The sequence below is a fragment of the Trachurus japonicus genome, chromosome 14, assembly GCF_045865225.1.
Source record: "Trachurus japonicus isolate A0001 chromosome 14, Traja_1.0".
NCBI classification, from domain to species: Eukaryota; Metazoa; Chordata; class Actinopteri; order Carangiformes; family Carangidae; genus Trachurus; species Trachurus japonicus.
Window position 1 is genome coordinate 21,100,791 of NC_140920.1, and position 13,542 is coordinate 21,114,332.

A 13,542-nucleotide genomic window follows, 5' to 3' on the forward strand; every position below is an offset into this window, starting at 1 on the left:
CACAGTCTGTGCAGCAACAGCCTTAATGGCAACAGCTGATATTCTCTGTTTCTATATTGTGTAAGCTGATGTACAGAATAGATATGGCATCACTGTACACGCTGTAAAACTATGAGCTTATTACATATGAATTTGCAGGATATAAGGAAGAAAAATCGCCAAAATGAAGCTAAATTAAAATATGAATTAAAGCCTGTCGCTAAAATTAAGCTTATCACGGTTAGTCTCACAGCAGCAATATAAATGATAAATTCCGTAAAGCAGCATATTTAAACTGTTTAATTCGGTCCACACTATGAGTAATGGCAGTTATAAATGCAATATAATTTGGCTGCCTGCCACTATCTCATATTTCCACATTATAAACAAAGTCTGCGGGGTAATGCTTGATGCGGGTGTGTGTGTGTGTGTGTGTGTGTGGGCTGTCTCACCTGCTGCTGTGAGGATTGCTGACCAGCTCGGCTGCAGTGGGCGGAAGGCTCAGATTGTCAGGGAAGCTGTCTTCAGGCGTGGAGCCCAGGTCATGCTTTCCTTCCTCCCTCGCAATCTTGCCGGCAGCTTCAGCAAACAAGACACAAGACGATAAACAAACACTGCATCCCATTAGCGGAGAACGTCTGTGGGGTTAAATATATAAATAAAGACTTGACAGGGGTGGTAGTCTGTCAGCCAGTTACTGTAATTAATTGTAAAGCTCCTGACAAATATTGCACGACTGAATGGCTGGGGTTAGGCTGAGGTTCAACGCTGAGCCCACATGGATCCCTACCAAAATAATTACAGTTTTCCCAAAATTCCCCCTGAAAAGACGGAGGTCATTTTTCATTTTAATGAAAATGCACTTGGGCAACAAGTCTAATTAGCTTTAATTTTATCTCAGTTTCAGTTTCTTTGTGTAATATAAGCTGCCTGGTAATGACACTGTTCTTAAAATGATGATATTAATTTTCTTCAGCACATTGTAGGAGCCATTTTAGCCTTTATTTTGTTGTTCTTTATGTGGCGGTTTTATTGTGATAACCTCCGTTGACACCGGAAGTGGCGTCACGCACTTCCGGGTCGCGGGGGTGATTTAAACCCAGGGCAATCAGTGCCAGGTGTTGCTGGTCCAAGGCACACAGTTTTTGATCGTGTTTGATGTGTCGCTTTTGTGTCCTGACTGCCACTACGAACGAGGTATTTGTCATAATAAATGTTGTTTTTACTAGTGTAACCACGTTTTGGGCACTCATTGCTTTACCGCACACGCACGCGTCCGAACACCGAAGACCAGCCACCGTGCCCATCTTATTGGTACAAGAAGGGCACTACATTAGTCAAAAACTTGCCTTTTTTGTCGGACTTTGTGTGGCCATTCATGCCGAGCGGAGTGGGCTTGAGGAGCCACGCCACGCCAGCACTGTGCTCGCTGCCGTCACCGGGGCCATTGGGGCTGTTGCTACAGCGGAGCGGTCCGAACTGCTGGCACTCACCAAAGCCATAGGGGCTGCGGTGGGGCGAATGGATCGGCTGCCGAGCTGTGGGTCGCTGACGGCGCGGAGCGGTTGGTGTGGAGGAGCTGCGGAGCGGAGCTGCGGGTTACACCGGTGCGGATCGGAGCCAGAGGGGCTGCGGGTCGTCATCGGGGTGGAGCGGCTGAGCTACGCGGCGGAAACAGCTGCTGCGGCATGGAGCAGGTGGGGCTGTAGGTCGACAGCGGAGCGGCGGCGGAGGGGAGCGGTTGGAGTTGCCGGCCGGTACCGTGGCTATAGGGGCCACGGGTCATCGTCGCCGGAGCTGCCGGCCGTCACCGTGGCTATAGGGGCCGCGGGTCATCGTCGTCGGAGCTGCCTGTCATCACCGTGGCTATTGGGGCCACGGGTCATCGTCAGCGGAGCCGCCGGCCGTCACCGGAGCCATTGGGGCTGCCGGTCACCACCACACTACTGACTGAAATGTATTGACTGATTTATGGCTCCTATGTCTGTGTGTATTTGAAATTGTTCCGTCTCCTGCAGAAGCAATTTAGGGGCCGGTATGTAGGAGCCATTTTAGCCTTTATTTTGTTGTTCTTTATGTGGCGGTTTTATTGTGATAACCTCCGTTGACACCGGAAGTGGCGTCACGCACTTCCGGGTCGCGGGGGTGATTTAAACCCAGGGCAATCAGTGCCAGGTGTTGCTGGTCCAAGGCACACAGTGGCTGTTTTCGAAACCGCATACTACCGTACTGCCTACTACATACTGCGTTATATGTACTGTATACTGCATACTGAATGTGGGATTCAGTATGCTACTTGAGCAGACCGACGCCGTTATCATCGCAGTATGCAGTATACGAGTTTCCCACAATGCATTTCACGGCAACCGGTAGCAGTAGCTGTAAACAGGCTAAAAGCTGTTTTATTTCTCGCTCTAGCGCTGTAATTATGTAACTTTATTAAGTTTTAATATTTTTTCATGCGAGAAAGTAACTGTTAAGACCCCAAATATACGGCCAGTTTATCCAAATGACGGCTGTTTAAAAGTTTTCTCCGATGTTTTTCGGAGAAGTGAAGCTCCGCAGCGACCGGGACATCACAGAGGCAGCAGCCCGGCTCCTGACGTGCTCGGCCGGCCAGCACTACGACGTCATTCCGGAGGAGAAAACGGTCGCTAATTAACTTACCCGTAGGTTTTTAAAGGTTTACCACCGGCTGGTTAAATTATTTTAAGGAGATAAATGTCGGTCTCATTGATGAAATCTCAATTGTGGCAGTAGCATTAGTTTGTTTGAATGTAAAGTGAAGCTTCTGTGTAAGCAGCGCTGCCTCGGGGCTCTGGAGCCTAACGTTACGTACAGAAATCACCACATTTACAAAAAATAAATAAATATTTTACAATGAACCGATCAGTCTGCATTAAGTTTTATTTTATTAAACTATAGTTACGGTACACGGCTACACTACCGTCTTTGGTTACGCTCTGGTTACGGTTAGACGTCAGGGGAGCGTTGCATTGTGGGATACAGTACTCGATGTAGACTGGTCAGATGCATACTGGAGATATTTTCCGAATCAGTACGACATCCGGGAACTTTTCGCATACTGCAGATTTTGCTTTTGTTCGCATACTGCATACTACATACTACATTTTGGCCAAATCAGTACGTACTAGCAGTATAGTATGCGGTTTCGAATACAGCCAGTTTTTGACCGTGTTTGATGTGTCGCTTTTGTGTCCTGACTGCCACTACGAACGAGGTATTTGTCATAATAAATGTTGTTTTTACTAGTGTAACCACGTTTTGGGCACTCATTGCTTTACCGCACACGCACGCGTCCGAACACCGAAGACCAGCCACCGTGCCCATCTTATTGGTACAAGAAGGGCACTACACACATATTAAATCCACATTTTTGTTAAGAATTTTAACAGATGAGAACAATAAATCAGGGGTGCAAACTCATCAGGGGTAAAAAAGGTGACAAGATACCGACCCCCTAGGGGGGTCCGGGGGCATGCTCCCCCGGGGAAATTTTTAAAAAAACCAACTTTAAAGGTGAATTTACAGTCAATTTTAGCATGAGACTAGGGTCCAGATTTACTCAGGTTTGCACAGCTTTTGCTCCTGTTAAACCTGCACAATCTGTCTCTCTGTGTTTGGTTTTGAAATATGTGAAGGGGGTCTTCAGCCTTTGCAGGTTTAGCATGAGCAAAAGCTGTGCAAAACTTAGAGAATCTGTCCCTTGATGTCCATCAGATGAACCTTGCAAACCTTGCCTTCAAACTAAATAAAATTTAATACAGACTGATTGGTTCATTGTGAAACATTTATTTATTGATGTAAATGTGTTTTCTGTACGTAGGCTATGCTCCGAGGCAGCGCTGCTCTTTCTGTCCAATAACACACATGAAGCTTAAAAATGCCATAGGCTACATAAAACATATTAAGCGGCAATATGTATTTAAAAGATGTTCAAGCAAACGGTTCGGTTCACGGTTTTGTGGTCATGGTTTTCGGTTCGGTTTGGTATACTTTGATCGTTGGGAAAATCAATCATGTCTCATATATTCAGGTTAAAACTTTAAGAATGAGGCAGTCTGAAATCTGATCCATCATTGTGACAGTCTGAGGTTAAAAGTAGGTGAGAATCTGGCTGCAAGAGAGGAGACATTGATAGTTCCAACATGTTTTAATTTATTGGGCAAAGAAAGTTATCAAATGCTAAGAACAATTAGATATTCACTGAAATATATAACCTATATTCATTAATTGTGGTTCTTACAAAAAATATATCTTATAAAATATAAAAGCTAAAATGTCTCTTAAAGCTCTGCCCCTTTAATTAGTGCATACAAAATAATTTAACTTTAGCCTACTACTTTTACAACCACATTATTTACCAGCAACATAAAGTGAAACAGAGGCAGAGGTGTCCTGCCACAGTCAGTCAACCTCCTCCTCCTCTTCCTCCTGCTGCTGCTGCTCAGGTCGCGCTGCAGCGCTAATAAAAGCTAAACGCGCTAATCGCTAATTGGCCGCGATCGCAATCATCACACACACGCGGTCCCATACAGCAACTATACAACGCTGCTGGAGCATCTTCTAGCTCCGACTCTTTCACTCGCCATGCTCAAAAAGTCGCGTTAGTTAGTTAGTCTGTATTAAAAGTGAAGCTTCAGGTGTGTATTGCTGGACAGAAGAGGAGCGCTGCCACCACTCGTTGTCATCCAGATAAGCTGCATGCGCCTTAAAGAGACAGGTGCATTGGCTCGGCTCGCCTCGCCTCGCCGGACCCCCCCCCCCCCCCTCAATTTTTTTTTTTTTTTGCGGATTTACACGAATCACACAAATGACCAATTTGGGATCCAAAACGGCGAATTTCGCCGAAAGGTGATAAGTTTGCACCCCTGATAAATATAAATACTGTGCTGAGCAGCATATTTCAGCATGGAGATCTAAAATAAACAGTGACAGTTACGATGTATCTGTGTATCTGCAATGAGCTGTGATTGGCTGATACACTGGTCACCAATCAACAGTCACTATCTCGTACAGTCTCCATTCACTTGATTAGGTCGATCTAGTGAAGACGGGGCCAGTTGATTGAAACAGTCCTGCAGAGTGTCCTACTGCCATGAAGACTAATTTAAGATCAGTTTGTGTTGTAAATGTTTTTTAGAAATGTATAAACTGTGGGATGACAGTGATGATCTCAGGTTCACTGGATTTGTTGGCTCTAATAATATTTTGGTAACTGTGATATACATTGATTTCTGACACCTAGGTGAATGTTTATAGTTTTCACTTGTTCAATTTAAAGGTGATTTCCAGAGACAATGTGGTATCTGTATGAATAGTGTCAGAACTATCAGTGTTTACAGTGACTGAATGATTTTTTCAATGGTACATTTGTAGATGTGAATCATGCTGCAGTAACATTAAGAGAAGATATCTTTAGTTTCTGAGACTGACACAATTTTCATTGTTAGTTGTCAAATATCTTGGTGATCATCATGTCTCAGGGTTCATCTTAGACCAAAGGCGTGGATCACACCATGTCACACGTCACGCTTCTCAACTTTAGACTGGGACAACTTAAATCACAGCCTTTATGGTAGATTCAGAAGCTATAGCTCATATTTAATTAGGCTGAAAAGTGTTCCTCATATTTTGTCCACTCCATTTATATCAGTGAGTGTGGAATACATTTGAGAAAACCTCTGAAGCTTTAGTGGTGATAGGATTTTTTTTGTGGGACTGTTATATTAGAGTGAAGTAGTACATCAATTTATGGTGGTAATTATATAATGTGCTGTATATGATCCATTTAAAAGATACAAAGTCATTAAGGTCAGTTTAGAGACGGTTGTTCTGACTCAGAAATGTATTCCCTCATGTTGCTGTCAACATTTTCCCACAGAGAAAATGAGCAGCTCTACAATAAATGTCCCATTTTTCCAGTATAATTCAAAATTGGAATGAGAAGTGACAAATAGACAGATCAGCTGCTATTTATTAACGAGGCCAAATCACAGCTCATATGCATGAGAAAATTGTTATTAGAACAAACAAAAAAAAACTAAATGAATCACAGTCTTACCAGTGAAAATCCTCTCATCAAACATTCTGGAAAACACAAAAGAGAAAAAAAAAATAGGACATTAGTCATTGAGTTCAAAGAGCGTTCCCGCTCTCAGGGCAAACATCACGCCGAAGCCGTGTACATGTGGAGGAGCACATCATTATCAGCTCTTCTTAGCCGCTCTTTAAACAATCAGCCTCAGTCAAACAGTCGAGTAATTGAGCCGTTCCTTTGTTTTCCACTGAATCTCTGACTGAAAATAGCAGTGTGGATGTGAGAAAGAGCTTCTAGGCGCTCAGTCTGCCGCTCCGCCGAGACCTGCTCCTCCCGCTGCGATCGTAATTCATCTTCAGACACCAACTATTTCTTCAAGTTTTGTTTATTTCCATCTGTTTGTAAAAAACCTTTTGGGACAGTTGATTTAAGTTCTGAAACTTCCAGTTGGTGAGGAAGGGCGCTATTTATAGCTACTGTACATCTATAATTAATTTACTACCTTATTAAAGCCAGATGACCTCATTTTATATTTCGGGGTCACTGCTGAACAAGACTAATCTACAAGTCGACAAGTTTTTTACAACTTAGTGGAGCAGAAGGTTTTGTTGAGAGCAGTGTTTCCCAACCTGGGGGGCGTGAAGGGACTGTATTGTCACTACAGTATAATTTTGTTTAAATGAATGTAACTCTATAGCATTTTCTGTGTGATACACATCACATATCAAAATATAAGATTGATATGTGCCTGACCTAAATCCAAATGTGTCAGTGTGTTGTGTATGGTGGTCTTGTTAGGACACATCTGTCTCATCTCCATACCAACATCTACAGCTGCAGCTTTGGGTTGAATGCAAACACAATGCAAACATGCAAGCATATGTAGATGTATTCTATTTTTCTTCAACAAATCCCTTGAAAAGATCCAACAAATAGCTTTTACTAACAAGTATTGTGTTTCTAAGGTCTGATATGTCTCATTCCTCTGCTCCACAGTTGGTGAAAACACAAACGAACCACACACTTTGACTAAATGCCAAGTACACAATCCCACTGGCGTAAATACACACTAGAAAACCAAACATATATTCATCTGGCTGAAAACTGTTGCTGAAAATGAACCATTTTGTCCTGTTTGAATAGTATTTGTTAAAAACAACAGTACACTGCAAAAACTCAAAATCTTTCCAAGAATATTTGTCTTACAGTATTTCTTGTCAAAATGTCTAATTTCTAGTCAAAACAATCCCTCTCCACTTAATTTTTAGGTGATAAGTCTTATTTTAACTTGTTTTTAGATCATTTTCACTTGTTTCAAACACATTTTCACTTTAAATAAGTAGAAAAATCTGCCAGTGAAAGCAAGTTTTTTGTGCTTGTAATAAGGAAGAAAAACTTGCTACACTATCAGATTATTTTAAGTGAAAATATGCTTGAAAAAAGGAAAAAGTGTCTAAAAACAAGCTGCTTTTTAATGTGATGAGTCTTATTTTAAGTAGAATGAGATTAGTTTTGACTAGAAATGACATTTTGACTAAAAATAAGACAAATATTCTTGGTAAGATATTTGATTTTTTGCAGTGTACAGAAAATTACTGAGCTGTTTTAAAAAAAAATGGAAACTACAGAATTGTGACCTGTTTTAAAAGACTCGCTGCTCCTGTGGAAAACCAGTGGGTTTGGAGCTGAGAGCCAGACTGAGTAGGAAAGTCCTGAGGTATTAAGAGACAGACTAATGCACTGTGGGTCTGGTTGACAACAAAAAAAATAACACTCCCCTCATCTCTTAGGGGTCTAAGTCTGTTAGCATGCCATCTTCCATCACTGTGCTGAATGACCAACTGACAAATCATGTCACGTTGGGTTTTTAAAAACACTCCATTAGATTTTCATCACTAACACGACCCAGCCAAGGAGATAAAAGGTGACAATAATTTTGAAAATTGAACTGCTCATAACATGAGAATTAAATTAGGTTGTAATTACATGTGATATCATCTTGGCGTGATTAATAGCGTGGCCGCAGCTTTATAATGAACACTACATTTTGGTGTCAATTAAAAGCAGCAAAAGCATTAACATCAACAATCAAGAAAGAACGGGACCAAAAAAAAAAAAAAAAAGGGAACATCAGGTCCTGCATCTGGAACATCTCTCAATCACAATGGGAACGTGATGTAATTCAGAATCACGTCTTCAATCTTCCTTAATTGTATTAACGCTAATGAACTGCCTGCAGGATTCGTTAAAAAAAGATGTGCAATCTCAAACAAGGCATGGTGGCTCATTTAAATTAGCTTAAACAAATGGGTGGAAGAGCAGCCGTTAGCGCAACATGCTGGCGAGCGAGACTCATCTGGGACGTGGAACAGGAAATGGTGGGCCGTAGTGTGCTGACGGAGGCAGGCGCTTTACACACAGATGGTATAGGCAGGCTCGGCGGGTAGCGGGGCTTATTAAAAAAATCCCTTCTAAATAAAAGTTTCAGAAGCGATGCCATGCTATAGTTTGTCTGAGTGGAGCTGGATGGCAGCGTAGAGGCGGGCGTCTGTCATGAAAGTGAGCAGGAATGCGCCCCAGAGATCCCTGTCTGCCTGACTACAAAATGCACATCCCTGTCCTGGAGCTCTCCTCACCGTTTGACTATGAAGCGGATCCCGTGGCGCTCGTCCAGGATGCGCTTGAGCTTGGGAACTCCGTAGGTGCAGGGTCTCTTGAAGGGGATCTGGTCGGGGATGCCGATGATCTCCACGGCGCCCGGATCACAGGCTATTTTGCGGTAGGGCACAGGCACCATGTGGTCTAGACCCAGGGCCTCAGCTGGAGAAAAGGCAGAGAAATGAACAATATGATGCTAGCGGAAGAACCTCGCTTTTCACTCGATGCAATTGTGTTTTTTTTTTTTATTCCACTTGATATATTTGTTTCTCTACAAATGCTCATTTGCATAAGGAAAAGCAGCCTCTAGTGGGATGCACACACCCCAAGTAAAGGTTTACAGACGTGGAGCTAATTCCAGCTAAATGAGAAACTTTAAGGGAATGATAATCAGTGCTGTGGGCTCGGATAAAGAATTCTGGGAACAGATCCCATGAGCCATAGTGTGGAAACTGCTTGTAGACACACAGAATCTGCAGGGTAAGGAAACGGCAGCATCCTCTAAACAGTTTCAAATAAGCTGCAAGACAATGCAAATATAGGATGAGTGTTTTTCTTCTTTTTTTTTTTTTATCCCTCAGACTTTTATTTCTGCAGCAATTAACAGTAACACTGTGGCTACAAATGTGTGTCTTGTTTGTGCATCGCTGAAGAGAAGATGATCAAACTAAAAGCAGTGACCTCAATCTATCAACATCCATAGACACGCCACAGAATCATCACCGTGCAACGAACACATGCTTGAGGAGGCAGAGGTACCTTTCTGAACTGCACCCTATAGACGTTGGAAACAGTGAAAAATCAGAGAGAGCAGAGGAGAGGGCGTTCTTCTCACCGTATCTGCTGTTGAACAGAATCTGAACACATTCTCTCAGGGTGTTGATGTCTTCCGTTTCCCGAATGAAGGAGTCCCACTTTTCTGCAGGAGGAGAAAGGGAGAGACAGACGGTGCAACCCCCGTTGTCCAGTGTTTTATGTACAGCCGATGTTTATTGGAGCTTTAACATTCAAATGAGGTTTATTTCATTGTAGTGCTAAAGATCTGAAATTAATCTTCTCCATCTACTCAGCGTCAACTTGGGAAATGACTGCAATCTGCTTAAAGGATTAATGTTGACATTTTAGTAGCTTAGCCCTTAATGGTTACGGGTTAGCAACGTTCAGCCTTGCTTCAGTAAACAGTGTTTAGCTACTGTATGAGTCTGCAAATCCAGGCAGAACAAGATAGTCCATGAGCCAAGACCCCAAAATTGGCCTCCCGCAATCGAACGGGTGGGCAATTTCTAGTTTGTTTTTTTGACTTGGTAGACATCTCTAGTGAGCAGTTTGGCATGATAACCATTGCAAAAAGGTAGCTTAGTGGTGGTTATCATGTGTTGAATAGGTGGACCGGTAGAGTGGAAACTTGAAAACTGTGTATAGTGCTTGTTCGGTATTATGCTGTTTGTTGACCACTCAGTGCCTAAATCACTTCAAGGATGTTTTTCCCTTTTATCAAGACCCTACTGTAATAATAACAGACTCACCTCAGGAATATGTGAATGAAAATGTGATAAAAATTAGAACATACACATGAAATAGCCAAAGTTTTTAGAGTGTTTTACTTTTCATGCAATAACAAGAACAAACAAATATTTTTTTACACAATTAAAATCAACTAAAGAGCTTGCTCCTTCTGTCACAAATAATGTGGAGCATACTGCCAGTACAGTATTTCAAGTGTCCCTCTGTCAATGACCTACGCCTGGCCAACAGCCTGAACGAGTTCTACTACCACTTTGAAAGACAATGGGACAGACCTGATATCCCCCACACCTCCAACCACCAGCTATCGATCAGCAACAGCTCCTCCACACCTCGATCACCTACACAGCTCCACACCCCAGAGCCACCCTCCCCCACACCTCTCACACCACTTCATCACTCCATCATAGAAATCAAATCAAATCAAAGAAGGAGAGGTGAAGAGACTGTTTAAACGGCTGAACCCGTGCAAAGCTGCAGGCCCAAACTCTAGCCGTTTTCCTACTAACATCAGCGGGTCGACGCAGGTTTTTTAAATGCGGGTCGACCCGCTAACAATCGGCATTTGGCTCCTTTCCCATTGACCAAAATGAGCCGGGTCTGTCCGTCTAACCCCCGCATAAACTAGTCGCCCCGCTTTCATTCGCAGTGCGAGAAACACCGTGTCATGCCCCAGCCGCCCGCCATGGAGGACAGCGAGTCTGCCGCGGCCACAACATGTCAGTTAAACAGACTGTCGCTTCTTTTTTTTCAATCTTTTTTGGTCAGTGTTCTTTGATCTTCAAATCCCAGGGTTAGGGCTACTTAAGTCGGAGAAATGGGAGGTCGGACTAATGGACGCAAAAATAAAGAAATGTATGGTCGGAGAAATGGGTAGTCAGACAGACGTCCCGGGTTGACGCGGGTCGGTGCGTTTAAACGGGTTTTGGCCAGTGGGAAAGGGGTATAAGTCTCCCCCTCCACCCTGAAGCACTGAGCCAATCAGCTGTCTCCGGTGTTCACACACATTTTTAACACCTCACTGGAGAACTGTCATGTGCCAGCTTGCTTCAAGGCCTCAGCCATTGTTCCAGTTCCAAAAAAGACAAGGATCACAGGCCTTAATGACTACAGACCCGTTGCTCTGACTTCTGTGGTCATGAAGACTTTTGAGTGCCTCGTCTTGACCCACCGTAAGGACATTACAGTTCACCTACAGAGCCAACAGATCTGTAGATGATGCTGTAAACATGGCCCTCCACTAGCACCTGGACTCCCCAGGATCCTACGCCAGGGTACAGTTTGTGGACTTCAGCTCTGCCTTCAATACGATCATCCCAGCTCTGCTCTGTGACAAGCTCTGCAGCTTAATGTGCCTGACTCCATGTGCAGGTGGATTACGGACTTCCTGACTGACAGACGGTAGTTCGTGAGGCTGGGGAAGCATGACTCTGACACCCGGACCATCAGCACTGGATCCCCCCAAGGTTGCGTCCTTTCTCCTCTGCTGTTCTCCCTGTACACCAACAGCCGCACATCTGGACACCAGTCTGTCAAGCTCCTGAAATTTGCTGACACCACCCTCATCGGCCTCATCTCTGATGGGGACGAGTCGGCCTACAGGAGCGAGACGGACCCTCTGGTGTCATGGTGCAGCATGAACAACCTGGAGCTGAACGCTCTGAAGACAGTGGAGATGATAGTGGACTTCATAAAGGACCCACCTGCCCTCCCCCCTGTCATCCTCTGTGACTCTACAGCGACCCTGGTTGAGTCCTTCTGCTTCCTGGGCACCACCATCTCCCAGGAGCTCCAATGGGAGCAGAACATCAGCTCCCTCACCAAGAAGCCTCAGCAGAGGATAGGCTATACTTCCTGCTGCAGCTGAAGAAGTTTCACCTCCCTGTGAAGATGCTGGTGAACTTCTACACTGCCACCACTGAATCCATCCTCACATCCTCCATGTCAGTCTGGTGTGCTGCAGCTACAGCCAGAGACAAGGCCAAACTGCAGCGTGTCATTCACTCTGCCCAGAGGGTGATCGGCTGCAGCCTCCCATCTCTTCAAGAGCTGTACATCTCCAGGACCCGGAGACCAGAGCCAGAATAGCTGCTGACCCCTCTCACCCTGGACACAAACTCTTCCAGCCCCTCCCCTCTGGCAAAAGGCTCCGGTCCATCCGGACCAGGACCTCACGCCACAAGAACAGTTTCTTCCTCTCTGCAGTCAGCCTAATGAACAATGCCCCAGTTCCCCCTAAATAACCCTAAACCTATGGATGTAATATGCTATAATGTTAATGTCATCTTTACTCACTACATCTTAGCCTTCTTAACCTTGGATGTATATATAAACCATTAAAAATGTTACCTGTATAATGTGATTTCACAAAAGTCCTCTGCTACTTCCTGCTAACAGCAGTATTAAAGCCGATTTTCCCCCTCGCTCCCTCATGCACCCAGTGGAATTAGCGCCAACTAGTGGTGCAAACAAATATTATCTGCAGGGCCTTTCTGCAACTGCAAAGGTGCTCTAAATCATCAGTAGTGGCACACAAATTATGAAATGTGCAACATCGGAGAATGGCCATAATTGGTGTATATGGCATTTTTATGGTCAAAATAGTGAATGCATGATAAATATTGTTAAGCTACTCTTGTGCGAAGGTTATCATACCAATTAATAATCTGGAGTGGACATATATAGGAATAATAAAATAGCAACAAGAATTTGCCCACCCTTTCGATTGCGATTGGTGGTCTGGCTCATGGACTAAGAGGGAACAGAGGAAGAGATGTAAAACTCTGCTCTGCTGACTGTGTGGGAGGAGACTGTAACTTTTACCATATAAGACTTCACTCATTTTCCAGCCTGACTGATTTTATACACTAATACTGAATTATTATTTTTTTTGCCTACATGAACATTCTTTTTTCTTTTATAAAATGTGGGAATTGATAATTGCAGCTATGTGTGTTTCAATCAATTGAAATATTCAATTGCAATTCATTGCACATTATTTAATTGCCTTAAAGCTATGGTCTACGATTTGGAGCATTGGTAATTATTATTAACATCGTTTATACAGCGATTATGGTCCTGTGGTCCGATATACACAATATAAATAGCAAAAAGAACCAAAAAAATCCATTCAGTCTATCAGCCGTGGGCCTGCATATAAATTGACCAATGGGCGCCGCGCGCCCCGTCCGGCTCCCACTGGCTCGTTCCCTCCATCCAATCCCCTCGTCTCCCCTGCTCCTCCTCGACCCGCCTCGTCCCCACCCCCTCCGCTTAGAAACTACAGAGTGGCGACAGCCTTTGATGTCGCCGCCAGCGCG

The 13,542-nt window shown here is 43.9% G+C and overlaps 1 protein-coding gene across 2 annotated transcripts in view; it reads right to left on the reverse strand.

Annotated features, from left to right (window-relative positions):
- gtf2ird1 (GTF2I repeat domain containing 1) overlaps window positions 1-13,542 on the reverse strand; it is a 56,041-nt gene that overhangs the window by 19,521 nt on the left and 22,978 nt on the right. For both annotated transcript variants that reach the window (XM_085798312.1, XM_085798311.1), the window contains exons 8-11: window positions 9,534-9,617; window positions 8,677-8,860; window positions 6,065-6,090; window positions 432-558 (exon numbers count right to left, since the gene is read on the reverse strand). In XM_085798312.1, coding sequence (XP_085654438.1) covers window positions 432-558; window positions 6,065-6,090; window positions 8,677-8,860; window positions 9,534-9,617 — 421 coding nt within the window. The remainder of the gene's footprint in view (window positions 1-431; window positions 559-6,064; window positions 6,091-8,676; window positions 8,861-9,533; window positions 9,618-13,542) is intronic.